The 16,613-nt window shown below is 36.8% G+C and overlaps 2 protein-coding genes and 1 long non-coding RNA gene across 3 annotated transcripts; all 3 read right to left on the bottom strand.

Annotated features, from left to right (window-relative positions):
* Positions 1-5,717: 5,717 nt before the first annotated feature.
* On the bottom strand, positions 5,718-9,621 carry LOC142169044 (uncharacterized). The gene is made up of 9 exons (XM_075230240.1): positions 9,222-9,621; positions 8,685-8,787; positions 8,378-8,545; positions 7,984-8,155; positions 7,189-7,734; positions 6,951-7,093; positions 6,470-6,845; positions 5,989-6,377; positions 5,718-5,895 (listed from the first exon to the last, which is right to left on the bottom strand). The coding sequence occupies exons 1-9, from the start codon at positions 9,619-9,621 to the stop codon at positions 5,718-5,720; spliced, it is 2,475 nt and encodes an 824-aa protein (XP_075086341.1).
* Positions 9,622-13,398: 3,777 nt separating this feature from the next.
* LOC107808585 (uncharacterized) lies at positions 13,399-14,076 on the bottom strand. The gene is made up of 3 exons (XR_012698900.1): positions 13,969-14,076; positions 13,769-13,887; positions 13,399-13,677 (listed from the first exon to the last, which is right to left on the bottom strand). It is a non-coding gene; the product is annotated as an uncharacterized LOC107808585 (long non-coding RNA).
* A 210-nt stretch (positions 14,077-14,286) lies between these two features.
* On the bottom strand, positions 14,287-15,197 carry LOC142169043 (uncharacterized). Its single transcript, XM_075230239.1, has 2 exons — positions 14,756-15,197; positions 14,287-14,672 (listed from the first exon to the last, which is right to left on the bottom strand). Exons 1-2 carry the CDS (start codon positions 15,195-15,197, stop codon positions 14,287-14,289), a joined length of 828 nt encoding a protein of 275 aa, XP_075086340.1.
* Positions 15,198-16,613: the final 1,416 nt, after the last annotated feature.

The following is a 16,613-nucleotide window of genomic DNA, read 5'->3' as shown; positions in this document are numbered from 1 at the left end:
AATTGTGACACAAAAAAGAGGTCTCATACAATTAGTGTCAGTTGTGTGAGGCACAAAATAAAATTTTTCCCTAAACACGGGCTAAACAATCGTGCGGGGGTAGTGCATTAGGATTCCATTTAAAGAATAGCCAATTACAAATTCTTCAAAGTTTAGCCGCCTCATAATCAATTTTAGAGATCTGAATTTTCTAAATAATTTTAAAGTTTAGCCGCTTTAAAATTAATTTCAGAGATCTGAATTTTAAAATAGCAATGTATAGTCGCTCTCAAAATAATAACAACAGAATATATATTTTTTGTATATATATACATTTATGTATGTCATATACAAAAGTATATAAATTTTATACACTTTTACAGCTATCAGATATAAATAATTTCTGACGCGGCTAAAAATAATCTTTGCCGAATTAAAATCGTTAGTTCGAAGTTTCAAAATTAAGCTCTACCAAGTTTGAATGCAATTGAAGGTCTGAATTTAGGCTCTAGCAGAAAGCAGCTAAAGCCAAGGCCTTAGCCCCACAAAGATGAAGAACCCATTTTTCTCTAGTTATGAAAAAGAAAAGAAATTTTTGTTTTAATGATTATTGCGAAGATCGAGTATTATTCTAGGGAATATGAATATTTTTATGGATACAAGAAAACACTTTTTAGGGATCTTGTCCTGTGAAAGTGAATTTCTTTTTGTACTATTTTAACAAATGATCCACATTTTTAGTTTTTGCTTTCTTTACCTTTAGGCTTTCTCATCATACTAAAATACGTATTAAAATGTTTTACTCCTTCCCTATCAAAAACAAGAAGAGACAAGAGCCACTTGTGTTTTTTACTCCTTGTGTTAAAAACAAGAATCAAGAAGCCGATCAAGAGTAAAGTAAACTGCAATTCTTTTTTGTTTCTCTTCGGATTTTCAAGTATTACATCAAGTATATGAAGCAATAAAAAGTTGTTTTCGACGTCAACTTATTAACCTCTCGAACCAAGTTTTGTTATTCTAAATTTCTAATTATTATTTTTCATTTAAAAGCTTATAATTTTTTATTTATTTATTAATAGGTATATTGCTTTTTTAAGTATTTATTTATTAGAATTTAAATATGTCTACAAAAAAAATTGTGGACTAAGTCATTTTTTCCACTTCAAAATAGATCCAAACAATCGGAAAGGTATAAAAATATTTTTGGTCTTCTCTTTAGTGATAAAAAAACTGAGGTCACCAAATGGTGAGAATCTAACAAACATTGCAGTTCCTTAAAACATAATAGTTATTCTGATATCGATAATTTAGACTTATTTTCTAAATTAAAAATATTAAGAAAAATAAGTTTTTTAAAAGTAAAATTGATCGTAACTAAGATCAACAATGTCTCACTAGAGATTAAATTCATTAGTTATATTATCAAGTGAAAAAATAATTACTAGAATAGATCAATTTAGAAGAATTAATAAATTTGCATCTCAAAAAGGGAAGAAAAATATGCCTGAACGCCCAAAGAAGATATAGCAAAGTAGCAATAAGAGCCGTCTGAACTTTGTCAAAAATTAATCAAACTTGAAATAATTCTGAAAATCTGAATATGTTTTAAATAGTGGTGCTCAAAGCGGCTAACTGATGTCGTTTCTGCAACTAAAGAACCCAATTACATATAGGAATATTTACACAAATAGCCGGTCAAATTTATAATTTACTTTCCTTAGCCAGTATACATAGATTATACACTTGTTATACACATATTATATATAAATTATATCTATCTATATATATCTATATCTATCTATATCTATATCTATCTATCTATATTATTATAAAAACACTAATATTTTATGTTAAATGTTGAACGACTAAAATATTTCTGAAATGTTGATCGATTTTTATGCTCTTAAATATTTGTATAATTTAAAGATGTGATTGTAAATTATCCTGGAATTCTTTTTCGATTAGGACAGAGTAATCCTATTACTCTTTGGACATCTTCTTCGACCATATGCTGACACACTTACTTTCGGATCATATGTACTCATATAAATTTGAATAACTTGATATGTTTTTCGATCCTTTTTCAATTTGAACTATATCTCCAATTTAGTTTGAGAGTTTATTGAGGAGCCAAACACTCCTATAAAGTAAACCAACACATTAGAATGAACAGTTGTAATAGGGTTTAATCGAGGAAAAATAAGAGTAGATGGTGTCTAGACCATTCTCAATTTTAATAGGAAAGCAATACGTTTTCTATATAAGTTTTGTGTTTTATATTGTTAGCCTATTGTTAGGGAGCAAACAGATCTTTGTAATGCAAATTGTAGTTAAGAATTTTAGCTAAATAATAAATATTTAGTGCATATATGAGTTTCTCTAACGGATCGTTGTTTATTGGAGGTTGAATTTTATTTTCAATTTCGATTCATTATCCTTTTCATTGCAAATCAAAATATGTTTTTCCTTTTTAACATAAAATTATCCTTGATATCCAATCATTTTGAGTTCATGTATTATGCTAATATAATGATATCAAATTTAGTATTTTTTCATATAAATAACTTACTAAATTATTATGTGTAGCACATGGACTATCTACACAAATTATGGGACGAAGCACATGCCTTCTGCTATTGATTTGAATAAGAGTAAGTTGAAGCTTATGCAGTTAAATTTTTATTTTTATTTCATAGCTTACCTAGATGTTTTGTGAATATAAATGCAGTTAATATCAATCTTGTAGTGTTGATATGAATTTATGTCCTTAAAATTCAATTTAATTACTATGAAGATTAGTATTGGTTAGTTAATTCAATTAAAGAAGAAGAGAAGATGGCAAAATTGTTACAACTCAAATTCGCATACCATAGATCACGTCGTAAGTTAGTCGATGTAAATCTAAGAAGAGATTATCTTTGAGATGATAAGAAGTTAATCCTATTGGTCTTAAACGATACAAGGGTATATAAGAGTGGTTAACAAATATTAGAAGTTAAACGAATCAAGGATGTTGTAACCCGTATTTTCGGGTAACACTACCCAAGAGGTCTTGTTTTAATGTATTTGAATCATATAATATCTGCATCATAAGTCTTGAAGTCAAGCGAGTTATGAAACAAAAGTTGATAAAAGTTGTCGCAACTTAGGTTTATAATTTTACTTAAACTTTAGGTCAAATGTTACTGTATTTTTCCCCCAATGTGCTTGGAATTATGGGGTGATCTACCTATCAAATTGAAGATCTATGAGTCTAGTTTCCAACGCATTAAACCGTTCGTTGATACGATCTCGGAATAGAGAGATATTCGCGTTTTTGCGAGAGTGCGCCAAGCTGCTCTCTATGGGGCCCACAAAGGCGGTTTAAGACATATGGACATATATAAGATACTTCAACCCCATTTTAAGTCATTATTTTTTAGTATATTCAGACCTTATAACCCTAAAAACAGTCTCTCAAGGTTCTCTCATGATCCAAGACCCAAACAAAGGGCAAACAACACAAATCAAATGTCGGGAATCCCGTTGCGCTAGTAAGTTTCTTGTTCTTCTTGTTGTTGCTGATTTTTGTGTTGTTCCAGCTCGTGTGGGAGGTTGTTTTAAGTGTTTTATGTCTTGTAAATACACCTTCAAGTTTTTAATATCAACCCTAGGTGATTTCAAGTCTTCTAAAGTAATTCTAGTGCCGAAAAACCCGAATTAATTGCTAGTTTCGCTTCCTTATTCTTGTGGCAGAATTGAAGGGATATTTCGTAGAAAATTAAGGTCAAATTGGAGTTGTTCTTTCTGTTTAAAAGTAAGGAACCTCTTACTCTATATATATTTAAGATTATCCAAGTTGCAGCTAAGTCGTTGAAGCTAGAACTTGTGAAATATATATCGAAAAGCTTGGTAGTAATGTTGTTGGTTGGTGGACTATTTTGGAGGCTCAATATGATTATTAATGATGTTGTTTGGGCTGTTTGGTGATTGTATTAACTTGTGGGAAGTCATATAAATAGGGGAGGTGCTGTCCGTTTCATCGTAAAATAGGTTGTGGTCGATACATAATAGTTACGACGCTTAAACGATAATGATAGTGTCATTTGTCTTATTGTAGACTAAGGAGTCGTGATATTTGTATAGCTTGATGTTGGGCAGTATATACAAGGTATGTGAGTCTATCCCCTTCATTCTTTTGCACGACTCCGATTGTACATAATGTAATGAACGAGCTCCCAAAGATACTCTACTCTTAGAAACTAGCAGTACTTATATTGCTGCCCTTCTTATGAAACGATTGGTATTGATGTTACTTCTCTTATTCTTATATTATCAATGTTGTTGGTAGTTCTTGATTCTTATAAGTTTCTTGATGAAGAGTTAATCCTAATAACGTGTACGAAGGATACCGACCTTACGTCACTCCGAAAGGTTCAAAATGTGATTCCAATGAGTCCAGCATGCATCATATATATGTATCTATTTTACTCTACCGAGCCGCGCTATAGTTGGCCGGGTATGGCACCTATTGTGCAACCACTGATCAGTTGGGTTTTACCGAGCTCCACGTGGCCGGGTACGATTCTACCGAGCCCTATGATGGCCGGGTACATTTTACCGAGCCTATTATGGCCGGGTACGATATGATGATGGTGATGCCCACAAAGGCATATGTTTTAAAAGTTTATGTATATATATGTATGTATCATGTATTTCATGTCAGTAGCCCTCAGAGGTACCCAGATGTCACAGGTTGTATATTCTCTATCCATGTTTACATTACTGTTCTTACTTATGCTTTCTTGCCTCACATACTCAGTACTTTATTCGTACTGACGTCCTTTTTATTTGTGGACGCTGCATGTCGTGCTGCAGGTCCTGATAGACAGGTAGACGTAGCTCCCCCACCACAGTAGGCTGTCCAGTTCAGCGGTTATTGGCGAGATCCCTTCTCCGGACTTGCCGTGGTCTTGGTATGCATTTTTGTTATAGACCTTATGGGTATGTCGGGGCCCTGTTCCGGCAATGTTGTAGCACTTATGTTCTTTTAGAGGCTCATAGACAGGTGTCGACTTATGTATGGTTTAGAATGCCTTTTCGGCTGATTTTTGTTGTATAGTCTTTCATGACATCATGATAGCTCGTACCTTATATATAGTTTCTTGACAGTCTTGTCGTCCCATGTTATGTATGTTCATGACATTATCTTTTATTGTTGGATGTTCATGATCCATGTCTACTATTTATATTGATCTTGTCGGCCCTTAAAGATAATAAGGAAGGTTAGATAAAATGTACGTTGGTGCTCGGCAAGTATGGCCCGGGTGCTAGTCATGACCCTCCAGTTGGGTCGTGACAAACTAAAACGTAAATCCAAGAAGAGATTATCTTTGAGATGATAATAAGTTAATCCTATTGGTCTTAAACGATACAAGGGTGTATAAGAGTGGTTAACAAGTATTTGAACCAACAACTCATTCAGGGCTTTAGTATTTCAATATTAAATAGTTTCAAAAAATATTAAAATAGTTTCACAATTTATTCTCCGTCCATTTATCTTTATTCTCTCTATATGACATTATCCAATATTTTGTTTAGATTTTTTTTAGGGGTTAGGCTTGGACCCCTACCATGTATATTAAAACTTACAATGACAAGAGGGGGACATGGAACCTTGCCTCCGGTCTACAAAAAATTGCCAAGCAAACAGGAAAGGCATAGCCTATACAAAAAAGCCTTTCCATCATAGTTCTAACTTAACTAACAAAAAAATTATATTTTTCATATCTCCTCCTAAAGGAAGGAAACTGCCATTTGTCAAGTTGAATCAGCCCCTTTGCCTCTCTAGGAAGATTGTCTTGAGAGTGATATAAGGTCTTGTTTCCACTTGTAGAAGCCAATTTTGCCAACAGATCCACAACTTGGTTTGCTTCTCTAAGGCAGTGAGAGATACAATTTACAGTGTTTCCAAGCAATGCAGTAGTACCATTGATAATGTGTTGCAGCTTCAAATTGTTGGTGTCTTACTTGATGAGGAATGTTAGTGACATAAGAGAATCAGTCTCCACATGAATATTAGAGTAGCCCTGTTGAGTGCACCATTCTATCCCAAATCTCACTGTTGTAGCTTCAGCTTGTGAGCTGCTATTGGCTTGGATAGGGATCGAAAATGCGAAGACGAAATCTCCACTGTTATCTCTAGCAATGCCCCCAATCCCAGCTTTCCTGCTAGTTCTGATAAAACTACCATCAGAGTTAATTTTAATCCAACCAAGAGCTGGTTTGATCCATCGAACAGGAGTACATACGACAGCAGGTTTGAGTTTCTCCATCAATGTACAAAGATTACTCCATGTACCATTGGTGTCAATCTTAGGAAAAAGCATCCTTGCAATACCAGATTGTGTACACTGTTTCTAGCATTTATGTTCCACCATTTATTAAGAAGAACTCTGATTGGTAAGTGCTGATAAGTGATTCCCAATGGGTTACCCATAACTTTCCATACATACTCGGCTGCTCTGCCGTCCACAAAGACATGTTGCAAGGTCTCCCTAGCAGGAGTTGGACAACATCTACACACTTCTGTGTCTTGAGAATCCAACCTTGTAATACTATTTCTAATAGGGATTCTGCCAAAGAAGATTCTCCAACACATGAAAGATTGTTTGAAGGGGATGGATTTGTGCCATATCTTGTTGATTGTGACATTGATTTCTCTATGCTCCCTGATCATATTCCAAGCAGAACCATTTGTAAAGTGACCATCCTCAGTAGCATTCCATATAGCATAATCATTCTTGTTATCCTGGCCCAACTCTATTGACATGATGTGTAGCGCAATTTGGCTAGGAAGAGTATTGTATAGTTTCTGTGCATCCCACCTGTTAGTAGTCATGAAATCATTTACCTTCTTTTTTACATTGCTAGTGTTCATGTAGCTTGAACAAATGTGTGCCAAAAGTCCCAATTCAGTCCGGTTGTCTCACCAAAAGCTATATTTCCCTGCATTAATCTTCCAAGTAATCTGCTTTTCACACTTATCTCTGGCCCAGAGAAGGTATTTCCACGCTTGAGAGTTGCCACTGCACCATTTCTTACCAACAGGATGAACTCTAGAACAGTATTTTGCCTTGAGGAATTCAGCCCACATAGAATTACTTACTCTAAAATGCCACCATCTTTTGATGGTAAGAGTATTAGAGATATCATTCAATCCCTGGATACCAATTCCAGCTTCATTCTTTGGACAATAGAGCTTTTCCCAAGAAGTCCAATGGTACTTGTTTTACCATTGCAAGTCCCCCAAAAGAAACTGACAATATGATTTTGAATAAGCTTCAAAGTTCCTTTGGGAGGATTAATGGCAGATAAAATATAAATAAGCAGAGAATTGATAACAGATTTAATAAAAACTTGTCTACCACCACAGGAAAGCATATTACCTTGCCACACATTCAACCTTTTAATAACCTTGGTACTCATGCTATCAAAATAAGAGATTTTTTTCCTATCAATGTAAATAGGACAACCAAGGTAGTTAAAAGGAAAGCTTTTATCCAGGAGGCCGGTTTTAGCTCTAATTCTGTTGATCCTATATGCACATGTTTTGGGATCAGTGAGAAAAAAACTCTTATCCATGTTAACTTGCCGCCCAAAAACACATTCATAGTTCCTAATTTGTTTCATAATCAATTTTATGGACTTAGTATTTTCACTACTAAAAATTACAATTTCATCAGCATAAGCCAATTGAGTAACTGAGGTCCATTTCTATGCATTGAGAAAGGAGTAAAATCACTGTTCTGATGCAAACTATTCAGGGATCTAGATAAAACCTCAGCAGTAATGATGAATAGGTATGGGGATATGGGATCCATGAGAAGAAGTAAAGAAACCATGTCTTGTGCCATTCACAATTATAGAGTACCACATATTAGAAATACTTCTCCATACCAAATTACACTAATCATTATTAAAGCCAAATCTACATAACATCTTATTAAGGAAGGGCCATGATACTCTATCATAAGCTTTGGCCATGTCAAGTTTAAGAATAACATTTCCTTCATTGTTAAGATTAGAAATCCCATGAACTATTTCCTGAGTGAGCATTACATTATCAGTGATAGATCTTCCAGAAACAAAACCACTTTGATTTTCAGAGATTAAACCTCTTAAAAGAGGATTCAATCTATTATCCAAAATCTTAAAAATGATCTTGTTAGTATAGTTACTAAGGCTAATTGGTCTTAGGTCTGCAAAGCTAGTGGGAGAATCAACTTTGGGAATTAAAGCTAGGTAAGTATGTGTGTAGAATTTGGTTGAAGATTTACTAGAGAAGAATTCTTTAACAAAATCAGTAATATCAATTTTTATAGTATTCCAGCAAGTTTGAAAGAACATACCATTGTACCTGTCAGGTCCTGGGGAGCTATCCTTGCTCATACTGAATACTACTTGTTTGATTTCTTCCTCATCAGGCATCTTGGTCAACAATGTATTGTCATGTGCAATAATGATTTGAGGTATGCACTCAAGGATATTATTGTTTCCTTCAGTGAGATTCAAGTTGAAGTGTTTCCTGTAATATTTGACAGCAGCTTTTGCCACCTTATCATCTCCTTGCACTCATCTGCCTCTATGATTTCTGATCCTTTGGATGTGAAGTCTCCTCCTTCTACTTCTCAAAACACTATGAAAATACTTAGTATTTTTGTCACCATCTTTGAGCCATTGAATCTTTATTTTCTGTTTCAGCATGGAATCCTGCATATTGAGCCATCTGGTATATTCTGCATAACCCTTGTTCAAGTCCTCTTTTCCCTGTTCAGTGTTGTTCATAATGTCCAATTCCTCTTAGATTTTAATTTTAGCTTCCCATTCCTGTACATGTTCTTGGATATCACCTATTTGCTGTTTGGACCATCTACTTAGAACCTTGCTAAGCCTTTTCATTTTTGTTTGTAGCCTCCACATAGCATTGCCCCTCACTTATTCATTCCAAGATGATTGTATGATCTCTAGAAAGTCAGGTTGATTTACCTAGAAGTTCATAAATTTGAAGTATTTGATGTGATTTTGGTCCAAGTTTTGACATTTAAGAAGAAGTGGTCTATGATCAGACTTGGACCTGGATAGATGCTTAACACAATTGCTTTGAAACTTCTGAGCCCAATCATCATTGATAAGAATTCTATTTAACCTCTTCCATATTCTCCTGCTTGGCCTCCAATAGTTGCACCAAGTATATTTAGAACCTGTAAAGCCAATATCACTTAGTCCACAAGCCTCCATACAATTGATAAACTCCATACTTTTTGACATTCTATGTGGCAATCCACTCAGCTTCTCATCCGGATCCATGATAACATTAAAGTCTCCTTTCATACACCAAGGACCCTTAATCTGATTGTGAATGTTGCCAATACTTTCCCAAAGGTCTTCTCTTTCCACTGGAGTACACTTAGCATAAACAGCCGTCACAAAGGTGTCAATCTCATTGGAGGTATCTTTCATATTTAAGGTAAGTTGTTGATCAATGTTGGCAATACAAATGGTGTGATCAAGGCCCTTCCAGAAATACCATATTTGACCATTGGAGTTAGTCATACAGTGTTGGAATCCCAGGTATCTTTTGTAACCTTCAATATTGTTCATATTCATAAATGGCTCAAATATAGCAACAAAAGTGTCACGGCCCAAATTTCCCCCCCCCCCGTATGACGTCGTGACGGCACCTAGTCTTTATGGCTAGGTAAACCTAACATTGCGGAATAATAAAATGAAAACATAAATTTAACAACTAGTTGTTCAAAAATATATAGTAATTCCAAAACCCAGAACATCATGAATCACAAACTACAGAAGGAAAGTCTAGTGTCTCTCTACATCAGAGTCTAACAAAAGAAAAATATAGAAGATAATGGACATGAGAAAGAGTAAAAGGGGACTCCGAGGTCTGCAGACGCGGCAGATATACCTTGAAGTCTCCAATGCTGTCCCAACTCACTGATAGAGCGACTGATAAGGAGAACCTGGATATGCACACGAAAAACATGTGCAGAGAGTAGCATGAGTACACCACAATCGGTACCCAGTAAGTACCAAAACTAACCTCGGTCGGGTAGTGACGAGGTCAGGCCAAGGCCCTACTGGTGTGTATATATAATAAAACGAGGTAGAATGAAATACCGCAGTAAAATAAAGACTGAAATTTAACAGGAATGAAATCATAGAAGACAATAGCTCAGTACACAGAGATAACAACAGGGGATATCCCAAGATACCGTCTCGTAGTCCCAAATGTAAATATGCATAGGGATCTCCCGGAATACCGTTCCGTAGTCCCAAAGTAAATATGCAGTACAGGGGGATCTCCCGGAATACCGTTCTGTAGTCCCAAAGTAAATATGCAGTACATGGGGATCTCCCGGAATACCGTTCCGTAGTCCCAAAGTAAATATGCAGTATAGGGGGATCTCCCGGAATACCGTTACGTAGTCCCAAATTAAATATGCAGCTAAATAATAGAATTCAATAGTTACGGCACGAAATTCTACAGTTCAACCTAAGTACCAGTTAAGAAAAGACAAGTAAATTCACTAAACATGTTGCACGTAGTTCAAGTAAACAGTTAGGGCAAGTAGGCATGATATTCTAATCTAGCAGGATACTACACATGCTAATGAAACTCAAATAAGAAAGAAATATGGTTATTACTTAGTAGAAAAATCGGGTTTTTACACAATCAGCTCGTGTACGTACTCGTCACCTCACGTATACGGCGCTCATATATCAAAAACAGTACAAATCCTAAGAGGATTCCCCCCACACAAGGTTAGGCAAGACAACTTACCTTGAACCAAGCTCAATCAATCGGTAACAATGCCTTTTCCATGAATATCCGACTCCGAATGGCCCAAATCTAGCCAAAAATAATTACATATCATAAATACAACTATAATAGATTAATCTAATTAATGAAATCAAGATTTTAATAAGAATTTCGAAATCCGTCCTAAAAAGTCAACCCGGGCCTACGTCTCGGAATCGAGTAAAAGTGAGAGAATACGAACACCCATTCACTCACGAGTTCATTCGTACCAAAATTATCCAACTCCGATGTCTAAATCCCAATCAAAACTCAGAAATTCAGTTAGGGAACTCTTCCCCCGTTTTCCCAACTTTTCAATACAAATCTAAAATTAAATGGAGGAAACAACTATAGATTAATGAAATACAACCAAAAACGAGTAAGGAATCGTTACCCCAAAGCTCTCTCTACCAATCCTTAGAAAAATCGCCAATTCCCGAGCTCCCAAGTCCAAAAATGAAGAAATGAATCAAACCCTCGATTTTTCCTCTTTTCTGCCCAGAAATCTCGCTTCTGCGAGCCTTCAACCGCACTTGCAGAAATTCCATCGCAGGTGCGAAATCACTTAAGGGGGACTGAGTCCGCATCTGCGAATAAGGGCCGCTTCTGCGAGCCCGCATCTGCGAACAAGGGCCGTTTCTGCGGATCTATGGCCGCACCTGCGGTTCCAGCTGGACAGGGTAAAAACCGCTTCTGCGGCTCCATGGCCGCTTCTACGGCGCCGCACCTGCGGCCCAAAGTGCGCAGGTGCGATTACACCAGGTGCAGCAACTCCAACAATTGCATAAGTCCCAAACTCAATCCGTTAAGCACCTGAAACTCACCCGAGGCCCCCGGGACCTCGACCAAACATACCAACCAATCCTAAAATACTATACGAACTTAGTTGGGCCCTCAAACCATATCAAACGACGCTAAAATCACAAATCATCCTCCAATTTAAACTTAAAGAACTTGAAACTTCCAAATTCGACAACCGATGCCGAAACCAACAAACCACGTCTGATTGACCCCAAATTTTGCACACAAGTCATATTCAACATTACATACCTACTCCAACTTCCGGAATCAGAATCCGACCCCGGTATCAAAGAGTCCACTACCGGTCAAAATCTCCAAAAATTCGACTTTCGCCATTTCAAGCCTAAATGAGCTACAGACCTCCAAAACACAATCCGGACACGCTCCTAAGTCCAAAATCACCCAACGGAGCTAACAAAACTGACGAAACTCCATTCCGGAGTCGTCTTCACACAGTTCCGACTACGGTCAAATTGCTAAGACTTAAGTTCCCATTTTAGGGACTAAGTGTCCCAAAATACTCTAAAACCCAAAAACAAAACCTCCCGGCAAGTCACATAAGCAGAAAAAGGTACGAGAAAAATAGTAAATAGGGGATCGGGGTAAATACACTCAAAACGACAGACCAGATCATTACAAAAAGCCATTTTATTAATGTTGACAAGGTTTTTGAGTCTAGAGTATAATTTCTGAGCTCTTATACCCCTAATATTCCAAAAGATTGCACTGATCATGGAATAGATGGGGGTGGAGCACTATGTCTATGTCCCTTTCCATTTATTTTAGATCTGGATATGGACTTAGGTCTGCTACGTTTCCTTTTTTTCTTGATTCTGCTTCTTCCTCTAGATGAAACTTCATCCAGACTTCCTTGAGTTTATATGTAGTCAGGGTCTTTGTAGATTACCTAATCCAAATACTTTTACGATTGTGCTATGATCTATTTATCTATTATTCTTGTTCACTGTAAAATGAAATTCAATTAAAATTGAAGGTTGTTATAGTTAATTGTTTATTTGGTCATAGCATCTAGTTTGGGTTATAAAGGATTTATAGAGGAAGTGGCATATCTGAAGCTTCTGGAGAGCGTGGACGAGGAGGCGAAGAGGACGAATAAGGAGCGGTATAGGATGGCTTTAAGTGAAGTTAGCAGTTACTGCGGCCAAGACCGCTGCATTTGAACGCTTGTATGAAGAACTCGGAGGCAGAGGAGGGGATAAGAAGTTGTACAGGTTAGCCAAGGTGCGAGAAAGGAATGCCCGTGACCTGGACCAAGTGAAGTGCATCAAGGACGAGGATGACAGAGTTTTGTTGGATGAGACACTGATTTGCCATAGATGGCAGGCTTACTTCCATAAACTCTTGAACTAAGAGGGGGATAGGAAAATTGAGCTAGGCAACTTAGAACACTCTGAGTGTCGTCGGGACTTTGGGTATTGTAGGAGTATAAGCGCTGAGGAGGTTGAGAGGGCTATGTGTAAGATGAGCAGGGGGAGAGCGACGGCCCTGACGAGATCCCGTGGAATTTTGGAAGAGCGTGGGTAGGGCGGGTTTGGAGTGGCTCACTGGGTTATTTAATGTCATTTTTAGGACAACAAAGATGCCCGAAAAAAGGGGCAACATCCTATTCTTCAACAAGATCTCCAAACTCTTGAAGTGTCATCATGTTCGAGTTATTATATTGGTGGTCATCTTCTTCTTCATCGGAGGCTTCATCAATTAGGGTTCTACTTGAACTTGTAGATACTCTTTCTTTGCTCCTTAAAGTACTTCCCCTAAAACCATAAACATTCTCCTCAACTCCACTTGCCATAGCAACATGACCAAAAGTAAGGCCTTCTCCTTCATATACTTCTTCATCTTCATGATTTTGGGGGGGCTCCGGTTAACCATTCATTTGCTTCATCAATGTTATCCAATAAAATTGGATCAATGATATTGCGAGCTTTGTAACGACAAGCCAATGTTCTATTATATTTAACGAACACGAGATCATTGAGTTTCTTTAGCTCAAGCCTATTCCTCTTCTTAGTATGAATCTGCATATAGGTTGTAGAAAGTAATTAAGAGGAGTACTTAGGACAATTGAGATATACTTTGATTTAGTAATAATGTAATATAGCTTCTCACATGTTCATAAACACTCCAATTTCTCTCGCATCCGGATGAGCTACAAGTTAAGCTTTGAACTCTAATAGCAAATTGTTGCAAGTTTGGAACTTCATAACCAAATTGCATCCACCATTCAACTGTAAATATATTATTTTAGAAGTTAATAACTTAAAAGTTAAAGCTCTAAAGAGTAAAAACAATTGAAACAACTTGCTCACCTGGTGCCAATTTGGTTCTGGCTCTAATGGCCGAAGCTAATCCAAGTATTCCATCGGCTTGCATATACACACCCAAGTTCTTCCCCTATTTTGTCTTGCATCGCTTCATCTGGCACCAACCTCGCAACATGCATGATGCCCCTTCCACACTGCTTTATCTAAAGTCTTGTTCTTGTTATTTGTATAAAAGAATCCGAGGTTCAAAATATGCCCCGCTGCATGTAAAGGTTGATGAAGCTGAACCGTCCACCTTTCATCAATGATTTCAAAAACTTTCCCATATTTCCTCTTATCATGAACAAATGCCTTCTCAATAACTTATTTAGCCATATCCATGGCTTCATAAATGTATCCCATTGGTGGTTTTCTCTCCCCATCCACCAAACGAAGTACAATAACCAAAGGATTACCAACTTTAAGTGCTTGAACAGTGTCATTCCAAAAATATGGACCAACAATATGTCTCGCAACTTCTTTCCCAAGAGCTTCCTTTGCATAGATACCCTCACTCCATTCAATTGACATGAACAAGGTTCGCAAATTTTTCTTTTGCAAGTAAAAACTATGCAAAGTCATGATAGCTGTTGCGAATCTTGTCTTAGCCGATTTTACCAAATTTCTTTGGTTTGTGTATCTCCTCATCATGTTCAACAACAACGGCCTCTGACTAATGTAAGAATGTATCTTGACCGCCTTAGCAAAAACTGTAGGAAATCAAATTTCATAGTGAATAAGTATAAACAATTAACATGAAGGTTAAAATAGAAAATTAGAACCACTTGTTCACCTGTAGAATATGGGGCTAACTTGAAAATGTCGCCAAACATCAATTTGATACAATGTGCAGCACAAGGAGTCCAAAAAATATTCGGGAAAACTCCTTTCAAAATGTCACCCGCTTTTTTATTCTCACTTGCGTTATCGGTAACAACTTGAACAACATTTTCCTTTCCAACTTTCAATATTGTCTTCTCAAACAAGTTGTACATTTTATTGGAATCGGTTGAAGAGTCACTAGCATCATAAGATTCAAGAAACAATCTTCCTCTCGGAGAAATCACCAAAACATTAATGACCATTTTTTCATTTTTTGCTGTCCATTTATCCATCATAATGGAACAACCATAAGTTTTCCATTGCACCTTATGCTCCTCAACAATCTTGTTTGTCTTCTCCACCTCCTTTTTTAAACAAGGAACTCTTACTTCGTGATAGGTAGGGGGCTTCATTTCTGGGTCATATTGGCCTACAGCCTTAATGAATTCACCAAACTATCGGTGTAATTTACACAATTAAAAGGGAGCCCCGCATCATACATCCACCTAGCAAAAGTATCTACAGCGCGCTCCCTTAAACTCTTCCTACAAGAATTTAAGTCAACATCTTCACCTTTTCTCTTTTCATTTGGTTTTTGCGAGAAATAAAGATTAAGAGGACCTTTCACATTGCTACCGGTGGATGATCCACTTCCACTTGTTGAATTCTTTCTTTGAGATTTTGAGGGAGGTGGCCTCATTGATATATCATTGACTTCAAGGTCATCCTCATCCATTTGACTATCTTCGTCAAAAAGATTAATCATAGATGCTCCATGGCTCATTGGATTTTTTATCTCATTTTTTTCCGCAACATACTCTCTAATTTCATCCTTAACAGAATCCGGAACCTGTGAACATTCTTTGACATCTCTAAAACCACTAATTAGATGTCTCTTGTGACGATGTATTCCACCGTTATATATATTTTGACAAAAGATACATTGCCCTTTTGTGCTACTGCCAATTGCAACTCCATACGCCTAAGCTGGATTTTTTTTTTAGCTTGATGCCATTGAATAATAAGATTGAATTTACTACAATCAACAAAAAAAAATGCAGAACTGTTAAAAAATGACATAACAGTGAACAGAGAAAACAGAGCACATAGTGAACAGCAGAAAATGGAAAAATAGGAGAAGAGAAAACACAAAACAGGGCAGAACAAGAACAAAGAAATAAGAACTGAAAAAGAAGAGAAAATCAGAAGAGCACATGTTTGAGAACAACCAAAAAAAATGCAGAATAGTGAACAGAGCACATACGAACAACAGAAAATGGAAAAAAGGAGAAGAAAAAATAGGGCAGAACAGGAACAGAGAAATAAGAACTGAAAAAATAGAAAAGAAGAAGAAAAAGAGAAGAAGAGAAAATCAGAAGAGCAGAAGTAGAAGGCAAAAGTCGTCGCAGAAGAAGAGAAGAGAAGAGAAGAAAGAACTGATGGAGAAGAAGAGAACTAGAGAAGAAGAGAAACTTACCTGAAGAGCAAAAGTCGAAGGCAGTCGTCACTTGCAGTAGAGAAGCAGATGTTTGGAAGAAGTGTGCGTAACAACTGATGTTTGGAAGAAGCAATTTTTTTAAAAAAAAACCCTAGTCAGCCGATGGAATCGCTTAAGCGTGCTTTTGTCGCTTGTTTTCATCGCCTCGCTTTTCGCTTTTTAAGGTGAAGCGTGCACTTATTTAACAGCTTCGCGCTTTAGGGCAGAAAAGCATAGCCCCCTCGCCTCGCTTCTGCGCTTTAAGCGAGAAGTGTGCGCTTTTAATAACACTGGGGCGGTGGAGCTGAGGTTGGGGAGGATTGTGGATATCTCTGAGAACCAATTTGGATTT

This window comes from Nicotiana tabacum, chromosome 14, assembly GCF_000715075.1.
Source record: "Nicotiana tabacum cultivar K326 chromosome 14, ASM71507v2, whole genome shotgun sequence".
Lineage (NCBI taxonomy): Eukaryota > Viridiplantae > Streptophyta > Magnoliopsida > Solanales > Solanaceae > Nicotiana > Nicotiana tabacum.
This window is presented reverse-complemented; position numbering and strand designations above follow the sequence as displayed.

Excerpts from the sequence above, each read along its gene's own strand:
- LOC142169044 (XM_075230240.1), bottom strand. The coding sequence starts at position 9,621 with ATGAACAATATTGAAGGTTACAAAAGATACCTGGGATTCCAACACTGT. Across the intron at positions 6,378-6,469 it reads ACGGCAGAGCAGCCGAGTAT|AAACAGTGTACACAATCTGG; the intron begins GTATGGAAAGTT and ends CATAAATGCTAG. Across the intron at positions 5,896-5,988 it reads TCACTAACATTCCTCATCAA|AGAAGCAAACCAAGTTGTGG; the intron begins GTAAGACACCAA and ends TCACTGCCTTAG.
- LOC142169043 (XM_075230239.1), bottom strand. The coding sequence starts at position 15,197 with ATGAAGCCCCCTACCTATCACGAAGTAAGAGTTCCTTGTTTAAAAAAG. Across the intron at positions 14,673-14,755 it reads GTTAGCCCCATATTCTACAG|TTTTTGCTAAGGCGGTCAAG; the intron begins GTGAACAAGTGG and ends GATTTCCTACAG.